This window comes from Tursiops truncatus, chromosome 8, assembly GCF_011762595.2.
Source record: "Tursiops truncatus isolate mTurTru1 chromosome 8, mTurTru1.mat.Y, whole genome shotgun sequence".
NCBI classification, from domain to species: domain Eukaryota; kingdom Metazoa; phylum Chordata; class Mammalia; order Artiodactyla; family Delphinidae; genus Tursiops; species Tursiops truncatus.
In genome coordinates this window covers 84,322,413-84,342,740 of record NC_047041.1, presented here as the reverse complement: position 1 = coordinate 84,342,740, position 20,328 = coordinate 84,322,413, and the positions used below count along the sequence as shown (strand labels likewise).

At 42.9% G+C, this 20,328-nt stretch overlaps 1 protein-coding gene across 4 annotated transcripts in view; it reads right to left on the bottom strand.

Moving 5' to 3' along the window:
- The window catches only part of CAT (catalase), a 37,385-nt gene extending 18,133 nt beyond the window's left edge, over positions 1–19,252 (bottom strand). For all 4 annotated transcript variants that reach the window (XM_033860462.2, XM_073808754.1, XM_033860463.2 and 1 more), the window contains exons 1-6: positions 19,118–19,252; positions 5,398–5,569; positions 4,237–4,347; positions 3,135–3,265; positions 2,568–2,672; positions 1,843–1,968 (exon numbers count right to left, since the gene is read on the bottom strand). In XM_033860462.2, coding sequence (XP_033716353.1) covers positions 1,843–1,968; positions 2,568–2,672; positions 3,135–3,265; positions 4,237–4,347; positions 5,398–5,569; positions 19,118–19,183 — 711 coding nt within the window. In that variant the 5' untranslated portion in view covers positions 19,184–19,252. The remainder of the gene's footprint in view (positions 1–1,842; positions 1,969–2,567; positions 2,673–3,134; positions 3,266–4,236; positions 4,348–5,397; positions 5,570–19,117) is intronic.
- Between the last annotated feature and the right edge of the window lie 1,076 nt (positions 19,253–20,328).

Genomic DNA, 20,328 nt, shown 5'->3' with positions numbered 1-20,328 from the left:
ACATAGTGTATATATGATATTAAATCGTGAATTAGTGGGACTTATGATGTAACAGCACATCAACGTTGGAAGATATTGGTACTTGATATTCCGTTAAGGAAAATTTGCCTCCAAATTTTAAGCTGGAAAGTCACTGAAATAAGTGACTCTGTGTAGTTGTGATTTTGTTTAGAAAAGAATCACAACTACATGATTTTTGTAGATTTTTTTGTACATATGTTAAAAACTGTGTACAAATTGAAATGTCTGTGTACTGATCCTCAAAACAACCAATAAAATCTCAATTATGAAAGAAAAAACAGAATTTTTGTTTTCTGACATTTGTAACTGATTTTTCTATGTGCCTTGTTCATGATATATCCTCAATAAATCCTTAAAAATGGATGGATGGGACTTCCCCTGGTGGTGCAGTGGTTAAGAATCTGCCTGCCAATGCAGGGGACATGGGTTAGATCCCTGGTCCGGGAAGATCCCACGTGCCACAGAGCAACTAAGTTGTGTGCCACAACTACTGAGCCTGCGCTCTAGAGCCTGCAAGCCACAACTACTGAAGCCTGTGTGCCTAGAGCCCATGCTCCGCAACAAGAGAAGCCACCACAATGAGAAGCCCACGCACCGCATGGAAGAGTAGCCCCTGCTCGCCGCAACTAGAGAAAGCATGCGCAGCAATGAAGACCCAACACGGCCAAAAGTAAAATAAATTAGAAAAAAAATTATATAAAAAAATAAAGTTCTATTTAAAAAAATGGATGGATGAATTAAAAAGTTAGGAGAAATGTTTTTGGAAAGATACCATCAGATGTTGAAAATGAGAGTGAGATTGGTATTACAGATAGAAATGCCCCAATTCTGTCTTAATCCCCTCCTGAACCCCAAAACCATATATGCTCAGAACAATGTACTCAGGGCTAGGAAAGGCAAAGCAATATAACACTTTACTGTTTGCTAACACTTGACTCTAAACTCCAACAAAGAACTCTAGGCTAAACCAGGTAGGAATTTCCTTTTACCTAGCTTGGAGACCTGTATTATCTCTTTTTTTTTTTTTTTTAAATAAATTTATTTATTTTTGGCTGCGTTGGGTCTTCATTGCTATGAGCGGGCTTTCTCTAGTTGCGGTGAGCGGGGGCTACTCTTCGTCGGGGCGTGCAGGCTTCTCATTGTCGTGGCTTCTCTTGTTGCGGAGCATGGGCTCTAGGCGCACAGGCTTCAGTAGTTGTGGCACGTAGGCTCAGTAGTTGTGGCGCACGGGCTTAGTTGCTCCGCAGCATGTAGGATCTTCCCGGGCCAGGGCTCGAACCCAGGTCCCCTGCATTGGCAGGCGGATTCTTAACCACTGCGCCACCAGGGAAGCCCTCTCTCTTTACCTTTGATCTAAAACCTTAGATCTTCCTTCTCCAGAGAGAAAATAATATCAACGTGCACCTGCCGGCACCAGAGAGAAAATAATATCAACGTGCACCTGCCGGCACCAAAAATATTAAACCAGAGAGCAAGCACAAAATGAGCATTTTCCCAAATATTTATGGCAGAGCTCCCAGGGTCCAGAAGAAGAAAGCTTGATTGCTGACAGTAGCTGTGTGGTATTACCCTCCAGCCACATGAAGAGACCAAAGAGAGACTACACACAGTTCTTCTAATTGGGCAGCGTGAGTCTATTCACTCAAGCTGTGGTCAACACAACAGTCATGGTCCTACTCAACCAGATCAATACTTGTCATCCTTGAGGGTAGAGGTATGGCTAACGTGGGGGAGGCCTTGATTCTTGCCCAATCCTCAGAAGAAGTAAGGATACGTGGGTGGTGGGAGCCTTCCACCACCCTGCCCAAAGGCAACACGTACCTTATAATGGAATTTGCAGTAAACAGCCTTCCCATTCGCATCAACCAGTTTGAAAGTGTGCGACCCATAACCATTCATGTGCCTGTGTCCATCTGGGATCCCTCGATCGCTGAACAGGAAGGAAACCTAAGGAACAGAAAAGTAAAGTATAAAATTTTTCAGTTTAAATCAAAACATCTTGTATTTTTAAGACATTCCTAAGTTTCCATAAGAATCTCCTAATGACATGGAACATACTAGCCAAGTGCCCACAGGAAAGGTTACCATTTGTAAAAGATGACAAACAGGAGAATTTTAAAGCAGAATGATATATAAATCATTAACCTCATGGCTCAAAATTCTATAAAGAAACGTTAAAACAAATCTGAAAACTAGCCTAACTTGCTATTCAAATTTTAATTTAATAGAAAATTTGTTTGGCACTACTTTCCCCTCATTTCCCTAATACAAAGAACTTACTCCCTACTAGAAACTTTAATCCTTAATATTGCTAAATATCAATTGATAATGATTCTAGAATCATGTAAGGTCTAGGAATGGGGAAAGATTAAGAAAATCAATCATTATAAAACTCTTCAAGGATCAAGAAATCTGAGGAAGCCTCCCAAAAAGAAAGTCAAAAACCAATTCCGATAAAATAGCCAAAACTGGAGAAAAACGTATGAGGCATAATTAAGAGTTCCATATCAGGTGATATAACATAGTGAAAAAAGAGGTGTTCCCACCTGATGCAGAGACTCAGGACGCAGGCTCCAAAAGTCCCAGACCATGTCAGGATCCTTTAGGTGCGTTTGAGGGTTTCTCTTTTGGCTGTGGATAAAGGATGGAAACTAAATGGAAAAAGAGAGGAAAAGAATCCAAAAATTAAGTTTACAGGAATTATGGTGTCTTATACATTGCTTAACGCTAGGTTTACAGATTATAATTTTGAACAATGTAATCCTAGAATTTTAAGCTGCAAAACCCTAAAATGAAATTTGCCCTCTACATGTTTCTAGGGCAAATTGCCTCTTTTTATTCATCTTCCAAGCTCTGCAAGGAAAACTGGACTATTCCCATAGCATCAGTGAATCCCGAAATGCCAAACTAGGACCAATGATAATTGTTGTTATTTGACCTTATAAAAAGATATTAAAAACAGAAAAAATTTTTAAAAAGGCAATCTAGCCAATCCAAATTCTCTTCTTTCTGCTTTTCCCAGGGCTCTTCCTCAAATGCCAATCTATACAGAGTATTTGAAATCAATTTAAATCAACAAATATCTGCAGAGTGCAAAATACTTCATCACCTACCAATATGGCATCCCTGATGAAGAAAATGGGGGTGTTATTTCCAACAAGATCCCAATTTCCATCCTCCGTGTAAAATTTCACTGCAAACCCTCGAGGGTCACGAACTGTGTCAGCTGAGCCCGATTCTCCAGCTGGAAGATTCAAACGAGAAAAAGGAAGCCTCCACAAGAGTACTTTGCATCCAAGAAGCCTAAAGTCATAAAGAAACACTGGGATCTATCCTTTCCAATTCATTTTCTAGAAGTAAATTAGGTATTTAAGTGCCTGGGTTATTATTTCTACTACCCACCAGCTAACTCAGACTAAAAAGTAAACAAAAGAATTAACTGAGAGAAATGAGAGAGTGTATGTAACAACAGCTGAAAAGATTATCTACTTAACATAAAAAGATAGCTTTGTTCAAACAAGTAATTTAAATTAAGGGAAGAGAATAATTATGAAGATTAAGGTAGTGAACAAAGAGAATAAGTGAGTGTCAAAATTATGAGGTTAATACTAAGAAAATGAGTCAAAACATAAATTCTTATTCTTAATTTCATTTACTTTTGCATTCCACAGTATTTTAAAAATGCACAAATTCATGCAGAAACAGAATTAATCAGGCATTGTGGTGTGTTGAGATGCAGTTTGATAGCTCTAACTCTTACTAGCTCTGTAACATGAGGAAAATCACTTACTCTCTCTGAAATAGAAAGAACCCCACCTTGCAAAGGACACCTACAGACTATAAACAATGTCAGTAAAGCACCAACCATGGATGGCATAGAGTTAATTCTCAATAAAGGGCAACTGTTATCATGGCTACTGAGTAAGATTCCCACTTCATGCAACCACTTGTAGGAAAAATTCTTTCCAAATGTCACAGAATTGCAGAGGCGGCCTCTGCATAAGTATGATTTCCTAAGACCTCAACAAACAGAATTATAAGTAACTTTCTACATGTCTTAAAATATTTTTTCTACTGTAAAACCTTGCTATCATTTGAAGAAGTGCTTGTTTTCTATTGTCTGGTAAGTTTTTTCTTGAAATTAAGTTACAAATGCCCCACATAAGATACACGGTTGAGTTAAGCAACACCAGCAATGCAAACAGACCAACTTACCAACAGTGGAGAAGCGAACTGCAATGGGCGTCCTCTTTCCAATGTGCTCAAACACCTTCGCCTTGGAGTATCTGGTAATGTCATGTGTGACCTCAAAGTAGCCAAAAGCCCCTAAGGAAAAAGACACAGAAATCCTCATCACAAGACCGTCACTCAGGCCATCAGGCCCTCAATAGGCATCTGCATGAGAGAGAAACTGTTGGCTTAGCACTGGCCTTCTGGGAGCTTCCAAGATGATGGGAGAAGGGGAGATAACCAAACACAAAATGATGAGAGCAAAATGCAAAGTCCTAGGTCACTTAGTGCTAAGTTGAGTGCTACACAGCTGGAGCCAAAGAGGAGGAAGAGATGGGTGGGATCAGAAGGAACGAGCCAAGGTTGCCACAAGGACACAGGGCCTGAGAGGCCCCTGAAGTAGAGGCAGGAGAGAAAGAACAGCGTGGAGAGGAGGAGAAAACACAGGGAGAGAAGGATTGAGCATGTACAAAGGTCACCACAGAGCCAAACAACAAAATGAACAGCATATCAAAATCAGGAGGGAAAAGACACGCAGAAAAAGCTGGAGAAGATGGAAGAGCAAATAAAGAAATTGGGAAATCCTAACTGGGAGTCCAAGTAAGCAGCTAAAACAAAACAACTTCTTCCCTTCTATCAAGCTTTGTTTTTCCTATTGAGTTTTTAGCTTTCTTTTAAACACCACCCCCATCTTTTGTTTCTCTAATAAAAGCAAGATAAAAGCTTTACAAAAGTTTTCAACAAAAAGGAAAAATCACCACAAACCCACCACACTAACACAACCGTCATCGATTTTGCCCAGTTTATTCCAGTGTTTATCCAGTTAAGTGCACCATCTAAATCTAATTATAATTACAGTATGTCTGTGTCGGTATTTCCACATTTCTACTTCTTCACTAAACTGCAAAATGGACTAAAAGGAAGATTACTTTTATTTTCAGTAAAAAAATATTTTATATATAATGTGAAATCCAGGGAAATAACCATCATTTAATTATTGGCTCCTCTATTGACAGGCATTTTTTCCCTTCCCCCTGGAACGGAGATTTGGCACTTCTATTAAAGGAGCTCTGATCCTTTGAGAAGTAATTTTTAACCCAGGTGTTATGAAACAGTCCTTTTACAACAAATGAACACAGTTCTCACCTGCTCCTTTGGCGTGCACAACTCTCTCAGGAATTCTCTCCCGGTCAAAGTGAGCCATTTCATCAGTGAAAACCACATCCTGAACAAGAAGGGGCCCGCGGGGCCCTGCTGTAAGAATATTGAGTTTGTCTCCTATCGGATTACCCGCTCCGGTGGTCAAGACATCAGGTTTCTAAATGAACATGAGAGGAGAAGAGTGCAAGAGAGTCAGTAGAATCACACACTTAATTTCTGCTATCACAGGGCACATCGTTTTGCATTTTTTATACCTTCTACCCAAACTCTTTACATTTCCTGTGTCAAAAGTACTGAAATACTTTTGAAATACAATTGCCTGAAATTTATAGTCAGGTCACAGAAATCCTAAGAAATCTGCTCTGAGCAGCAGGAAGATGGCTAAATAACTCGCCAGCTTGCTCCACCCCTGCTCCAGCTACAGCCGCCGGGCTCCACACAGGAAACCCCAGATACGGATCCTCCCAAACAGATCATATGTGCTGAACGTGGAACATCCAAACTAATAGTGAGACGATGGTCCCCACAGAAGCTATGCCTGTAAATGCTTTCCTCAATCTTATAAACTCTTCCTGACTGCTGCAGAGGTCAAGGCAGGTCAGCCTGTACAATGCATTCATTTCTCTCAAGCAGTGTGTACCAGCTATTTGCAACATCTCTTTTCAATTCCAAAAAAAAAAAAAAGTCAGTGGCTTTTGTTGTCACTGATAATAAACAATTATTGGTAAGATGGATTATAGTACTCATTTTCTTTTAAACTTCTTTTATTAATTTATTTTATTTATTTATTTTTGGCTGCATTGGGTCTTCGTTGCTGTGCGCAGGCTTTCTCTAGTTGCGGCGAGCAGGGGCTACTCTTCCTTGTGGTGTGCAGACCTCTCATTGCGGTGGCGTCTCTTGCTGCGGAGCACGGGCTCTAGGCGCACAGGCTTCACTAGTTGTGGCGCATGGGCTCAGTAGTTGTGGCTCACGGGCTCTAGAGCGCAGGCTCAGTAGTTGTGGTGCACGGGCTTAGTTGCTCTGCAGCAAGTGGGATCTTCCCGGACCAGGGCTCGAACCCGTGTCCCCTGCACTGGCAGGCGGATCCTTAACCACTGCGCCACCAGGGAAGTCTCTATAGTATTAATTTTCTAAAGATGCCAAATGTCTCTGAGATGAGATAGGCTGTTTTACGGTAATAAAGAATTCGTTTTCATCCACCCAATTCTCCCATTTCCGTTACATCAGAAGCCTCCCAGCTGTCCCTTCTCTAGAGTGAGGACAGCACTTTTAAGCCTCACATGATCCTGGGCAGCTCCCAGCTGTGGTCACACTCTGCTTTTGACTACAGCCAACTGCCTCTCCCATGACCTCCCCTGGTCACTAGGAAATCAGGGGAGATGCAGAGCTAAGCCACCTCCAACTGGGTGGGTCCAACTCCCAGCCCTGCCAATTACCAGATGTGTGGCTACTAGCAAGTTACTTAGTCTTTCTGAGGTTATTTTTCATCTGAAAAATGGACAAAAAATAACTACTTCCCAGGGTTAACGCATGGATTAAGAGAACTGAATGTACACAAGATAAGGCCACACACCAGGCAAATACATGTTACTGCTGTACTGGCCATGAGAAAGTGACCTGATACCAGAAACAAAGCATTTCTGGCTTTATTTTTCTAGAAACCATGACAGATGTGTAGGTATCCATCTAGACTCTCTCGCCCTATCCCCTACCCATCCGGCAACAAACCCTTCCAAACTATATGAAAGTTTACGTGTCCAGTCTGCAGTTACCATCCAATCACACCACCCTCTTTTGAAGACACACATGCACTAATAAGTGTGACACTGTATACGTGTTTAAAATCTAAACTAGAAAATGAATCAGAAAAAGAAAGAGTGAAATTGCACAACTTCACCTTTAGTTTAAACCTAAAATCTTGATTTTTCAACCTTGGCTGTCACTGGAATCACCTGGGAACTGTAAGTTTTTTTTTTAATTTATTTTATTTTATTTATTTTTGGCTGTGTTGGGTCTTCGTTGCTATGTGCAGGCTTTCTCTAGTTGGGGCGAGCGGGGGCTACTGTTCGTTGCAGTGTGCGGGCTTCTCACTGCAGTGGCTTCTCTTGCTGCGGAGCATGGGCTCTAGGAACTCAGGCTTCAGCAGTTGTGGCACGTGGGCTCAGTAGTTGTGGCACACGGTCTTAGTTGCTCCGCGGCATGTGGGATCTTCCCAGACAAGGGCTCGAACCCGTGTCCTCTGCATTGGCAGGCAGATTCTTAACCACTGTGCCACCAGGGAAGCTCACCTGGAACTTTTTAAAGCACTCGGATGCCTGGCCATCCCCCCTAGAAATTACTGATATAATTAGTCTAGGTGAGGCCCGGGCATCACTGCTATTTTTTCGAGCTCTCCAGGTGATTCCTAAGTGAGGCCGAGATTAACCACCACTAACCTAAAGCTTTTGGATGGTCTACAATTAAAATTGTAAAAAGTCTGAGTAAACTAAGTCTGTCCACCCTTTACATGCTCTTTTCATCATATAATCAAGGCACTAAAGGAAACCTAAAAATGGCAGAGGGGGGGTGGAGGGGAGGAACGTCCCATAAAGGAGAAGAGTATGAGGGAGAATACCAAGCTTAGTAAAAGGAAATGTAAACAGGTCAGAGTGTCATTTACTTTTCTGCATCCCTAATACAGGAAGGAGTTGCTGCTGAGAAACAAATGAGACCACACCACAAGACCCCTCCTCATGACCAGGTCAGTGTGATAAAGTCAAGAATAAAAACCATGCCCAAAGGAGGCAGATGCAGGGTAAGCCGGATGAGCGAATGAACGAGTGAAGAACTAAAGAATGAGATGGTTTCGCCTGGTGACACTGAATGGAATCTTCGCTTGGCAATGCTGGAACGTTGCCACCACTGGGCCTCCCTCCCCCCAACGCAGGAATCTCCTCCACAACACCCACCCCCTGGAGGAATGAAACCTGGGTTTGTAAGTTACAAATGCAGCATTTGTCATCTCTTCTTATTCCCTGGTCTAATAGATCAATTGTTCTCACTTTTAACACCTTTCCTCACACATGCTAAGGGATATGTAATTTGCTTTTAAAACAAGTGTGGCAGGGAAAGCTTCAACATGGTCAGCAAGACAGAAGGGAGGCCAGTGGGCAAAGACTAAGGAGGAAAAGATCCCCGACTTCAGGGGGTGCTTAGGGCAACATCAGATAAGAAAAACTGACTTCGAGTATTTACTAGATGAGAAGAAGGACTCAGTATGTTCGCTGAGATGGAGAGAGTTAACGCAATGACGCTTTACTGAAGGTGAGGGTGGAGCTGGGAAACGGACCTCGAAAGCAAATTTTTTTTTTTTTTTTTTTTTTGCGGTACGCGGGCCTCTCACTGCTGTGGCCTCTCCCGTTGCGGAGCACAGGCTCCGGACGCGCAGGCTCAGCGGCCACGGCTCACGGGCCCAGCCGCTCCACGGCATGTGGGATCCTCCCGGACCGGGGCACGAACCCGTGTCCCCTGCATCGGCAGGCAGACTCTCAACCACTGCGCCACCAGGGAAGCCCTCGAAAGCAAATTTTTAAAACTCTTTTCTGAAAAAAAGCTGGCTCCATGCAGCGAGCATTGTGATCAGCCCCAGTGTAGACACAATTTGTTTTTATTTTCGTTTGAGCCAAACTTCCAGGAGTCTCAAGCATTTAGAATAATTCTGAACTTGAAGCAGAAAGCAGTGAAAAGCAGCCCTCCAGGGCTGCAAGCAATGACAAAAATGTCCTGGAATGGCAAAACTGGGAAGATGATACCTGCTTATACGAGTACAGTCCGATGAAGCCACTCCCTGCATAAGCTGAGAAGGGCAGAGGTGACGGGGTGGGGGGTGGGGGTGGATAAGGGAGGGAAGAAGAGAAAAAATGAAAAGTCTACAAACAGCAAAGGGAGCAACCATCTGGCAGCGACAATAAGAGCAACAGCGAGGCAGATTTCAGCCAGAGGCTGGGAGAGAAAGGGCTGGAGGGAAAAATAACTCAGAGCTTGTCTGCAGGTCAAGGACACAAAAAGCAGCCACAGCATACCTGGGTCACATCAGAAGTTCAACAGTCCCAAGGTGGACCCCTCTGCAGGCTGGATGGTGAGGGGGGCGGCGGCAGGTGGCAGGGGAGCGGGGCATGTGGATTTAGAGCAAGGGCCCCTCAGGCGACTCATCTCAACACTCACTCATTCACCAGCCAGGGTCCCTGTCCTCCCCGTCGCCACAGACCACAGAGGCTGGCAAGAAGCATCCCTGTGTCCTGCACACACAATGCTATGGGTCTGCAGTCTTGGAGGAGGGTGGACAGAGGGCTCCTGAGGGCAGTGAGTGCCAGGAAAACCATAATACAACCATGTCCTGTAGCCTGCGCCCCTGTTTTTCACAAGCATCAAACAAAAGAAACAATATCCCATGACGCAAGCTCTGGGCTTTCTCTAGGAATATGATGGAGTGTGGTTACTGCTGGTCCAAAGCTAATTAGAAAGGACAAACACAGAATCAATGCAGTTGACAGAACTGCATATGTTCTGTATATATTCCTCATTTCCCTCTGTAACTACCATTTCTCAAGCACCTGCCATACACAAGGCCTTATCCTAGCTACCTTCATTCAAGCCTCCCAAGAACCCAGTGAGATAAATGTCATTACTCCCATTTAATGGGTGATGCCACATGCTCAGAGAATTTAAGTAACTTTACACAGATTTCAACGTGGCAGCACACGCTTACCTGCAACATATAACAAGTATGGAAGGGCAAAGATGTACCTGCCTACTTGCTGATTATTGGGGGGTTTTTGTTTGTTTGTTTTTTAACTCAGTGCAAGGTCACTTTACAACTAGAATTTTTTTAAGACAGAAGAGCTTTTCTGTTGCTGGACAATTCTAAGAGCTCTCTCTCTAGAAAAGCAGCATCAGTACCTGTTAATGTGTTTACATCTTTCTGGCTGCCAATTCCTCATGACATTCATACATGCTTCTCCTGGACCGCTCTTCCTGCCCCGCCCACGCCACCCCATGAGCTGGGCCAAGGGCAACTTCTTGTGCCCCACAGAATAAATATTATAACTGTCTGTGTACTTCACAGTTTTTCCTCTCTAGACAGCACACTCCTTTTGCATCTATAGCCCTGACACCTGCCACAGTGCTCGGTTACCAACAAGTGCACAACCAATGCTGTGGATCCAACATGGGAATGAATTAAACTATGGACCAATATGAAATGGCCAAGAAGGATTATTTCTAAAAAGGAGGAGGATACAACAATAGTCTATGCCTCTCCCTGCACCTCCCCTCCAAAAAATAAAAGAGAAACATTTGAACTTATAACTTCATATTCTGATCAATCACCTTCAGACAAACTTCTTATAAAAACTGCTGCAGAAATTGGCAAAGAAGTACTTTGGCCTGGCTAAAAACTGGCACCATGATTAGAAAGAAGGACTCAAAGTTAAAGTAAGGGCTTCCCTGGTGGTGCAGTGGTTGAGAGTCCGCCTGCCGATTTAGGGGACACGGGTTTGTGCCCTGGTCCAGGAGGATCCTACGTGCTGCCGTGTGGCTAGGCCCGTGCGCCATGGCTGCTGAGCCTGCGCAAAGTTAAAGTAAAATTCCACTTTGGCTTTGTTGTTTGTATTTTTTGGCTCAAACTAAGACACGGATGAAGAAATTTTCCTGGGAGGAGTCAGGTTGGCTTTCTCTGATGAAATATTTTATCAACCTAGCTTCCACTGATTAGTGCCCACTGCTGACACAATTTCCAAGAACTTGCTACCCATCTTAGTTTTCCTTTTTTAAATTGAAAAACAGTGGTCATGCAAACCATCCCCAACTTTCAATCCCAACAGAGTCATAACGACAGCTTCATTTTCCCAGAGATCAATACAGAATATACCTAGTATTTCGAGCAAATCACTGCCTATGACACACCCGTGTACAGAAAACCAAAGACAGTCCTGGTCCTCAGATTTCTTGGTGCTCCAGGCCTCTGTCCTGATCCAAAAAAGAGGGGAGACTTCCCCTGATGGGGCAGTTTGGGAAAGGGACCCAGGCCTACACAGGGCTCCACTCTCTCCCCTTTGGAAACCAATGGCTGCAGGCAGCAGCCACTCCTCTGGTCATCTTCAGAGCTGCCTAAACACAAGGGGTAAATAAATTCAGCTCAGGAAAGCGGTATCAGCAGGCCCTCTTGGCCAAAACTCCTAAGCCACGTTCTCCAGGCAAGCCTCTACCAATAATAAAGGTGATTCTGGATTCCTCTCATGCCACCGACTCCCTGCTTCTCTGTCAGCTTAGGTGTGCAACGTGTCCGTGAGAGGCCTAACCTACTAGACGCGCTCAAGCCTCAAAACAACAAACAGCAGCTTGCTCTGCGGGCGTTGTTCTAAACTCTTTACTCGGTGATCACGTTTAATCCATCTCTCCGAGGTAAGGACTATAATAATCTCCATTACACAGAAGAGGAAACTGAGGCACCACGAAGTTATACAACTTGCTCAAGGCCACCCACCTAGAATGGGACAGAAGCAGAATTTGAACCCAAGCAGACTGGCTCGAGGACCCAAATCTTACCCACACGCTATAGCACCTCTCAAAACAACATAGCTAATGTCTGCTGCACATATTCTTCAGGCTGGGTAACTGACATGTATTCATCTACACACACGTTTTAGGTAAACGAATTCTCACAGCAATACTGCAAAGTAAGGAGAATTATTATTCCATTTTCAATATGGGAAACCAAAGAGGAGGGAGGTGAAGTAACCTGGCCGGTGGTCAAGCCTCAATCTGAACCCTGTCTGACTATAAAGCCTGACCCCTCACCTGACCCCCTAAAAGTTTAAGCCACATAAACTTCGTTTACAACCACCCTAGGGAGGAGAAAGACGGACTTAAGAGACATATCAACCGATGTAGTGTGTAAACGTTATTTGCATCTGACTTTGAACAAAGTGTTAAAAAAAGAGAGACGGACAGTGTCAGGGGTCCCCAAGACCACCCCGGGTTCAGTGATTCCCTAGAACTCACAGAACTTAGCATCTAGGCATACTCAGGCCGTTATTTATTACAGCATTTAAGTACAAAGCAAAATAAGCAAGGAGAAAAGGCACAATGAAGTCCAGAGGAAACCAGCACAAGCTTCCAAGAATCCTCTCCCAGAGTCATGCACGACATGCCTAATTTCCCCAGCAAGCTGTGGCAACTTCCGTGAAATGCTGTCTCACAGGGAAGCTCGTTAGAGACTCGGCACCCAGGGTTTGTACTGTCAATGGGCATTTAGGTTGCTTCCATGACCTGGCTATTGTAAATAGTGTCTCATAGAGACACCCTCTGACTCCCGGAAGGAGAGCAGGTGTTCAGCATAAACCACACTGTTTGCACAAATTGCTTAGGCACTGTGAGCCACTCTTACCAGTTAGGGTGGTGGGAACCCTCCAGAAAGCCAAGGTCCAGATGCCAGCTAACCTTGCCAAGAGGCCTTTCTAAGGGCAGCAGTCTCAGGCCTGCATGGAAACTCTTTTCTGCACAGAGACAATCTGGGAAACTGATCATGCTACTTGGAAATGTGAGGATGTGAGGTATTCCTGTTCATTTTGTAGATGTGACCACAGTATTATTAAAAAAAAGTCTTATCTTTTGGAGATATATCCTAAAATATTCACAGATAAAATGATACAGTGCCTGCTATTTGCTTCAAAAATGGGGTGGGGGGGAGTTGGTGGGATAGAAATTCATTATTGAAGCTGAGAGACAAGGCACTTGGAGGTTCGCTAAACTATCCTCCCTATTCAGTTCTGGTTTGAAATTTTCCACAATATAAAGTTTTGGGTTTGTTTGTTTGTTTTTCCATGAAGAATCAAAGAGAAATGTTTAAGAAAAGAAATGAGGGAGAAGTTGAAGCAAGGGAGAGAGATAGGGGACCGCATCATACATGAGTGGTAGCCCTGAGCAGGCAGACTCAGCACTGCACTCAAAATATACAACAGACCAGGTGATGAACGCTGGCTCCTGCCCAGACAGGGCTTACTGTCACTAGAAAAAGTGGAAAACCCTAACTTCCATGTAGGCCACTTACTCCTCAACTCTGAATTAAGTCTGATGTGCTTTTCATTTTCAGCATCAGAGAGTGACTCACCTCAATACCACATCACACTGAGGGGGTCTTCTAGCACACAATCAGTGAACTGACAACACTAGGAAATTTTTCTGACTGCCTGAAAGGCTGAAAACTACGCTTTCTGGGCTCTAAGTGGACACTTCATCACTGGGATATACTTCATTTTGTAAGTTGACTTCATCATCGTTAAGCCACTAAGGGTCTCAGTATAAGTCAAGAACAGTTGGTCATTCTAAGCTCAAGAGGCGAGAAGGAGTTTTCATTCTACTTTACTAATTGCCTAAGTTATTCTATACCATCTGCCTGGAGAACTGCCATTCAGTAAAATACTAAGTAATACATAATGGAAAAAGTGAAATCCAATAAATGTAAGAAAAGACCAAACTGTGTTTTTCATCAAGAACCAAATGGGTCCTGTTGGTACTAAACAAAGTATACTAAAGTATCACTGAAGTGACAACAGGCCATCTCAGCAGTGTGCTAACTGGTATGGGATACGGCCTTAGGCTGACAACAATACACTCACTGCTCAAGGAACAATAGGATCTCACAGGCGTCAGTGGCGCTGGGAAAACCGGACAGCTGCATGTAAAAGAAAGAAATTAGAACACTCCCTAACACCATACACAAAAATAAACTCAAAATGGATTAAAGTCCTAAATGTAAGACCGGACACTATAAAACTCTTAGAGGAAAACACAGAAAGAACACTCTTTGACATAAATCACAGCAAGATCTTTTTTGACTTGCCTCCTAGAGTAATGGAAATAAAAACAAAAATAAACAAATAGGACCTAATGAAACTTAAAAGCTTTTGCACCACAAAGGAAACCATAAACAAGATGAAAAGACAACCCACAGAATGGGAGAAAATATTTGCAAAAAAATGAACGGGCAAAGGATTAATCTCCAAAATATATAAACAGCTCATGAAGCTCAATATTAAAAAAACAACCCAATCAAAAAATGGGCAGAAGATCTAAATAGACATTTCTCCAAATAAGACATACAGATGGCCAAGAGGCACATGAAAAGATGCTCAACATCACTAATTATTAGAGGAATGCAAATCAAAATGCATTGATGCAATGAGGTATCACCTCACACCAGTTAGAATGGGCATCATCAGAAAATCTAGAAACAACAAATGCTGGAGAGGGTGTGGAGAAAAGGGAACCCTCTTGCACTGTTGGTGGGAATGTAAATTGATACAGCCACTATGGAGAACAGTATGGAGGTTCCTTAAAAAACTAAAAATAGAATTACCATATGACCCAGCAATCCCACTACTGGGCATCTATCCAGAGAAAACCATAATTCAAAAAGACACATGCACCCCAGTGTTCATTGCAGCACTATTTACAATAGCCAGGTCATGGAAGCAACCTAAATGCCCATTGACAGACGAATGGATAAAGAAGATGTGGTACATACATACAGTGGAATATTCCTCAGCCATAGAAAGGAATGAAACTGGGTCATTTGTAGAGACGTAGATGGACCTAGAGACCATCATACAGAGTGAAGTCAGTCAGAAAGAGAAAAACAAATATCGTACATTAACACATATATGTGGAATCTAGAATAATGGTACAGATGAACCAGTTTGCAAGGTAGAAACAGAGACACAGATGTAGAGAACAAACGTATGAACACCAAGGGGGGAAGTGGAGGGGGTGTGGTGGGATGAATTGGGAGATTGGGATTGACATATATACACCAATATGTATAAAATAAGGGGGGAAAGTGGAGGGGGTGTGGTGTGATGAATTGGGAGATTGGGATTGACATATATACACTAATATGTATAAAATAGATAACTAATAAGAACCTGCTCTATAAAAAAATAAATAAAATTAAATAAAATAAAAAAGATCTCACAGGCAAGCAAAGAACTGCCTGTCCTTGAACTGCATGGGGGAAAGAGGAGCAAATGCCTGAAGAAAATAAAAAATTATTCCAAGGATTCCAGGGAAGAAAACTAGTGGGTAGTGTTTTTTCTTGTTTAATTAATTAATTAATTAATTTATGGTTCGTTGGGTCTTCCTTGCTGCGCACGGGCTTTCTCTACTTGTGGCAAGCGGGGGCTACTCTTCGTTGCAGTGCACGGGCTTCTCATTGTGGTGGCTTCTCTTGTTGTGGAGCACAGGCTCTAGGCGTGCGGGCTTCAGTAGTTGTGGTTTGCGGGCTCTGGAGTGCAGGCTCAGTAGCAGTGGCACACGGGTTTAGTTGTTCCGTGACATGTGGGATCTTCCCAGACCAGGGCTTGAATCTGTATTCCCTGCACTGGCAGGCAGATTCTTAACACTGCGCCACCAGGGAAGTCCTTAGTGGGTAGTTTATTTTGTTCTTTTTTTTTATCGGTAGATATTAATCCAATGTTATCAGTAATCACTTTTTTTTAAAGTAGGTCTGGATGGACTCCATTGACTGTGCTTTTTAAAAAAATTTTTATTGAAATATAGTTGATTTATAATATTGTGTTAGTTTCAGGTATACAGCAAAGTGATTCATATATATATATATATATATATATATATATATATATATACAGCACCTGGCCCATACATGACTGTACTTAAAATATGGGCTATGAATTAAGGATAATAAGACAAACAATCCAATGTTTTAAAGGACAAAAGATTTGAACAGATACATCAAAGAAATATATACCAATGGTCAAATAAGCATATGAAAAGATGCTCAGCATCACTGGTCATCAGAGCAATGCAAATACCACTTCCTACCCACCAGAATGGCTTAAATTAAAAGAGTGACAATACCAAAAGATAGCAGGATGTGGAGCAACTGGAACTCTCAAACTCAGTTGATGGAACTGTAAAATGGTACAACTGCATTGGAAAAAGGCTTACGAGTTTCTCACAAGACATTCAATTACCTTATTCACTTACCCAGCAATTCTACTCATAGGTATGTTTTAAAAGAAATAAAAGCATATGTGTACAAAAAGATTTATATAAGATTCTTTATAGAACCTTTATTCATGACAGCCACACACTGGGAATAGCCCAGGTGCCCAGCAACCGGATAAACATGTGGTGGTCTAATCATACAATGGAATACTACTCGGCAATAAAAGAACCATGGATACATGCAATGACGTGAATGAATTCTAAAACATTTTTTTAAATCTTAAAACATATTTGCTGAATGAAAGCAGCATTACACAAAAAGTACATAAATCGATGGTTAAAAAAGAAAATCAACATGGTTGCCTGAGGCAAGACTGCAGGGGTTGCAGGAAAAGACTGGAAACAGCATGAGGGAACATTCCAGGGTAATGAGAATCTTCTGTACCTTAATAAAGGAACCGGATGCACAGGTGTTTATATTTATCAAAAAGCAGAGAATGGTGCACTTAATATTTGTATATTTCCTTGTATATAAATTTTGCCTTAAAAACATAAATAAGCATTGAATTCTGTTAATTTGCATGCTTACTGTTTAGGGGTCAAGTCTGCTGATGTCTACAACTTACTCTGAAATGCACCTCCAAAAAACAGGTTAAAAGATGTATGAAGGGACAGACAGATGGAATAACATGTAATAAAAAAATATACAGCAAAAAAAAATGTGGTGGATATATGGGCATACACTACACGGTTCTTCCCACTTTTCTGAATGTTTGAAAATTTTCAAAAGAAAGCACTGAAAAATTACAAAGGCCATGTGACATATGCAAAATTCCATTCGGTGGGGGGAGTCACCTCAAAGAAATAAGCAGTTTTCACTCAGAGCAGCTCAAGTAAGAAACAACAAGACATCAATGTGACTGCCAATCAGGACAATGTAAACAGTGCACTGAGATGCATGGGCAGAGGAGACAGCAGTATTTCAACTAGAAGTACCCAAATTACAGATGCGCTGTGCGAGCCAGCTGTTTCTCACATGGGTGACCAGGTAGGGTAAATCACCAGCGAGGTCATAATGACTTAAAAACAGTTAATGATTCTCCCAAACAGTGCAGAGGCAAGCTAGTCTCAGGGGAGTCCTTTAAAGAGAATAAATTTTGTTTTATGAAAAACTCACTACATTGTCCATATTTTTTTCAGTTCACCAAGTATTCATGAAAACCTCCATGTGAACAAGGATGCAGCAACCACTGGGTATGGAGAGAGTCCTGGCTCCAAGAAGCTGAGTTCTAACCTTGACCCTGCCACTAACTAGCCACCTGTCCTTGATTGATAAGATGCTAAGTCTCTCTGGGTCACTTTGACTAAGAACTCATGAAAAACTAAATACCCTAGTAGCATATAAGGAGCAAAATGATAAATTTTCCAGGCTCTTAGAAGAGAATGGCAGCCTTCTCACAAACAGGGAACGATAAGGCAATCCATGGGAACTCAGCATTAATACTAGTTCATTAACACTAACCTGGTTTTAAGAAAGAGCGCTAGACATGACTCTAGTCCTCTCTCTGCCATTAACCAGCCACCATGGGAACTGGGCAAGTCCCTCAGACTCTCTGGGCCAATTTGACAAAAGAAGACTCAAAACAGAAGTGCAGAAACTAACACAGTATTGTGAAGCAATTATACTCCAATAAAGATCTATTAAAAAAAATAATAAATGCTCTCATCCCATCCAACCTTCTCAGAGATGCCCTTCAAGGCTCTGCACCCCAGGGTACAGGCCAGGAATGCCTGGCCCACCACCACTGGGCTGAAATCCTACTCATCTTTAAAGCACTTGTTCAGATGTCACCTGCTTTGAGAAGCCTGCCAGCCCAGTTGGTCACTCCCTGTACACTCTGCAATTAACCTATATTAGCACCCTCACCACGTTGGATGGTAATCATTTATTTATCTGTCTTGTCTCCCAGACTGGACTTGGAGCTTCTGTGTGGTGCAATTCTGGCCTCATTGGAATTTGTACCACTCACCCAGCACTGTTCCTAGCACATGCTGGCACTCAAAGCATATGTGTAAATAAGCGCATTAATTAATCACTAAGGTCACTTCTAGCTCTAAAATACTAGACTTGATGTTTTTAAGTGCAAAAGAAATCATGGGTGTAAAAATCTTTTTATTTAGTTGTTTAATTCTGTGTGTACGGTGCTGCGGACGTCGACATGATAAAACACGGTTCCTGTCCCCCTGGTACCCCACAAATATGAAAGCTGGTAGTCACTGAGCAAGGGCAAAGCTAGAGCCAGTTCCGACTTCCCCCCTCACTTCCTTTCCTGCAGCTGCAGCTCTCTGCCTCTTTCCACATGAGCCTTAACTCCTGCCTCAAGCTGCGACCTCTGTCCCAGCTGGCAAAAGCGCAAAATTATAAGCCAACCACCCGCGACCTGCGGCCCACGACAAATCCTGCACACACACGCACACCACACACACACACTCACACACACTCACACACACACACACACTCACTCACACACACTCACACACACACACACACACACACACACACACACACACATACACACACCGCCCGTTATTTTGGTACAGCCCTACCGAACCGCCGCGCTGGAGAAGCAGGGGCGGTTACTCGCGGACACCTAGCTTTCTGCGCGGACCGTAGGGCCGTCTCAGAGAGCGCAGGGTGTACCTGCACGGCTCGCTGCTCCTTCCAGAGCTTCATCTGGTCGCTAGCTGGATCCCGACTGTCCGCCATTATGTCCGGCGCTGCAAAACGCTGCAGGGTACCTCTACTCTCGCGTCTCCAGCCCCGCGGCTAAAATTGGCTACTTCAGACTCCGCCCCTCAGCTCCGGCCCTTGTCCCGCCCCCCTTGGAGGGACCGCCTCCTGATTGGCCGCTCGAGCGCCAGGCGGGATGGGATTGGAAACCAAATAGGGGCGGGGCTGGAACTCGGAGGGGAGAGGTTGGGGAGAGGTTGGGGAGGGGTTGGTAAAGGTGGGGAGACCTGCGGCTCAGACCCCCTAACCTCGGGTTTAAGGAACCTAGGGCCGGGGCCCCGAGTACCAGGACGTGACTCTCTCCTCGGTTTATCAGCATCCTTCAGGTTGCCCTGGGACGCAGCGGTTGGTGGACTGCCAGTTTTGTTGAGGGAAAGCTTAGGTTCTAATGGGTGCGGCTTTGAACTCTGTAAATATGCTCTCAGCTCTTAAAAAAAAAAGAAATTCTGGGTTGAGTTCATCTGTGCAAAATGAAGTTTTGTCATGTTCTAATGTTAATATTGTTTACAACTGAAGGATTGATGGAATTTGGAATAAATGCATACACTGATTCTGCATTTAAGTATGACCAGTAACACTCTCAAATGTTGCATTATTTCTTCTTTGTTACAGATTATGCACAGAAAGACGTGCCTTTTTAAAAAAACACAGAAAAGCAAAATATTGGCAAGTTCTAAATGATCTTAATAGTCTAAAATACATAGGAAGAAAATTCAACCTTTTAGACTCCCTTTTTGGTTCAGAAGCTCCCCATTTTTGAGTGTCTACTATGTGCTAGCCACTGCTGATGGTTGCCAGACTCTATCACTTAATCTTCACAACAAAAAGACATTAAAGATCAATGAAGTCTCCCCACCATGACAGTATAAACAAGCATCAAGAGGTTGGCTTGCTCCTGATGTAGAATAATTAACTAAGTTAACTAAGATGCTCAAACCCACTATTTATTAGTAGAAATGCTGGCATAGAGTTTAGAAAATCTCTTCAGTAAGTTAATGGGGCTGATTTTTGAGGTGTTCGAGCAGTGCATTTTAATAAGTGAAATAGCAGAATATATTTTGTGATATTCCAGAAGAAAGTTGCTCAAGAGTTCAAAGATGCAAACAAGTTCTATGACTTAT